A 2436-nucleotide genomic window follows, 5' to 3' on the forward strand; every position below is an offset into this window, starting at 1 on the left:
TGGTTTTACCCTTCCAAACAAACTACTCTATTTCGCTCCTGATTAAAAATGCTCGGTTAACATCTGTTTATAACTGGTTTCATTTTCTTGAGAGCAGGAACTTTCAACAAGTACTGGTGTTGATACAGTTTAACTGGCATACGCTGGTGCTTTTCGTCAAAACTGTTGGCCGCGGTTAAGCTTCCGTTTTGCTGAGTTCTCACTTTTTGAAGTGTAACAGTCGTCTGAGCACAAACACAAGCTGTCTCGCTCTGCTGGTCAAGTATTGCAGACGCCAATCCACTGAGCGTAGATTTATTTGTTTATTTCGCCAAAGCTTCTGATATCGCATATTTCCTATTTTCAGTTCTAACTCTGAAAATGGCTATTTCCAACTTCAAACAAAACTCAACAGTAAGTTTCGGGCTTTGGTCTCTTTCAGCTTTGTTTTAATGATATTAAAAACAGCCCTTATTGTGTTTGTTCTTTAGAAACGAAGTTCAACCGTGTTTTCAAAGATCATTACCGTTTTATTTGCTGTTATGTTATCTCTGCTGCGAACGGATTCTTTAATCCCAAGTTACCGGTGCTCGAACCAATCATAGGGTGTCATAAGACAAACGCCCCTGAGTTTACCGGCGAGAAGGCAATAGCAGCACGCCTAAATCTCCATTTAGATGCCGACGACCTTAAATTGTTCTGCCTAACAGTGGGGGTAAGTTCACAAACGAAATTGATGCCAGACAAACGAAACCAAGATATATTTAAACTAGACAATACTTCACTCATCCATCCATCCATCCATCCATCCATGAATCCATGAATCCATCCATCCATCTATCCATCTATCGACTCACCCATGTATCTATCTATCTATTCATTCATTCCCTCATCCACCCACTCATTCACTCACTAACCTACCCACCCACCCACCCGGCCAACTACGCACCCATTAACTCACTCACTCACTCACTCACTCACTCACTCACTCACTCACTCCCTTACCAGGAGTCCAGTGACTTATTTATTTATTCATCTATTTATTTATTTATTTATTTAATGACGTAAAGTGCTTAGTTCTTTTTCTTTGCTTCATTTTATCAGGAATATGATACATGCTTGGCAGACGTTCTCGAGAAACTCCATCTCCAGTCCCAAACGTTTTCCTGTTGTTTGGTGTTGCGGCTTATCAGATCTCTTATCTTCTCAAGAAACCAAATCTTTGTCCAGGGATAAAGTACGATGACCTTAAGAAAATTGTGTTGGACTCAGGTAGGTATGGTTTTTTTGAAGTACAAGAATAGAATGAAAGAACTATTCAGTAGATTTTATTTGAATGGCTGCGTTCGAAGAATCCATCGACAGACTCAAACCACTAATATCACCTTGTACAGCTTAATAAACAGCCACACTGGAATGCACTGCTCAGTAGCTTTTATTTGAATGGTCACACTTAAAGATTTCTTCCACAGACTTAAAAGTTAGACCCACCATGAACGCCACAATAAACAACACCACATAAAAGTACTGCTCAGTAGCTTTCATTTGAATGGTCACACACTAGGGTTTTCTCCACAGACTTAAAAGTTGAAACCACTTTGTACAGCATAATAAACAGCAACACAGAAAAGTACCCCTCAGTAACTTCCTTTTGCTTGGTCCCACTTTAGAATTCCACTGACAGACTCAAAAGTTGGAATCACCTAATATAGCATTGTTATCGCCAGAGAACTATTAGACTTTTATTTTGATTTGTTTGCTCTTTAGACATTTCAAGTAGTTGGACATGACGTTTGTACTTTCTCCGTACCTGGATTTGACCACATGGGTTTTGGAAAAAAAAGGTAACTAGGTTAAGATTGGCTTGTGGACAAACCTAGGACATTAAATGGATATCAGAATGTTTCCTAGTGTAATTGCATTAGATTTGGGAGCTGCGGGAACAAGCATAATAATAACAACACATATTTATATATACCACAAAAGTAAATAGTGCTTTCCGCGTATTCCGATTGGCTAGCTCGGAGGTTAATAGCAAGTACTATTCCCCTCTGAGCAAACGGAGAAAAACAAAATGGCTTCCCGTTTCGCTTCAGTTACGGAAGAGCAAGTTTTATCCACCGACGAGGCGGCTGTTCCGAAAAATACAAAAAACTGGCAACAAAGTTTTGTTTGATCTTTCCGACTCAGATTTTAAAGCATAAGAAAGGTACAATGCCTTGTTTACGTGGACTTTCGAGCACTATACAAGCATAAGAAATGAAACATTTTGAAGCATGGTTTCAACAGCAAGACGAAGTTGAAACACCAGTTGAAGACATGTTACCCGGAAAATTAACCCTTTCATCCCTAACTTGTCAGTTGTAGATTTTACTCTGTCTAACGCCGGACGATTTTACTTGTCAAAGGAAGGTCCTTTAAGGGTTAAAGGGTTAAATAAGTGCTTTCAGAAGTTTT

At 39.3% G+C, this 2436-nt stretch overlaps 1 protein-coding gene across 1 annotated transcript in view; it reads left to right on the plus strand.

Moving 5' to 3' along the window:
* The first annotated feature begins 492 nt into the window (after nt 1-492).
* Nucleotides 493-2436, plus strand: part of LOC149097685 (uncharacterized) — a 4475-nt gene continuing 2531 nt past the window's right edge. The window contains exons 1-3 of the mRNA XM_089279839.1: nt 493-694; nt 1084-1251; nt 1747-1823. Of these exons, the coding sequence (XP_089135965.1) occupies nt 1222-1251; nt 1747-1823 (107 nt within the window). The 5' untranslated portion in view covers nt 493-694; nt 1084-1221. The remainder of the gene's footprint in view (nt 695-1083; nt 1252-1746; nt 1824-2436) is intronic.

The sequence above is a fragment of the Orbicella faveolata genome, unplaced genomic scaffold (genome assembly GCF_042242905.1).
Source record: "Orbicella faveolata isolate gen_17 unplaced genomic scaffold, um_ofav_v1 contig_47, whole genome shotgun sequence".
Classification (NCBI taxonomy): domain Eukaryota; kingdom Metazoa; phylum Cnidaria; class Anthozoa; order Scleractinia; family Merulinidae; genus Orbicella; species Orbicella faveolata.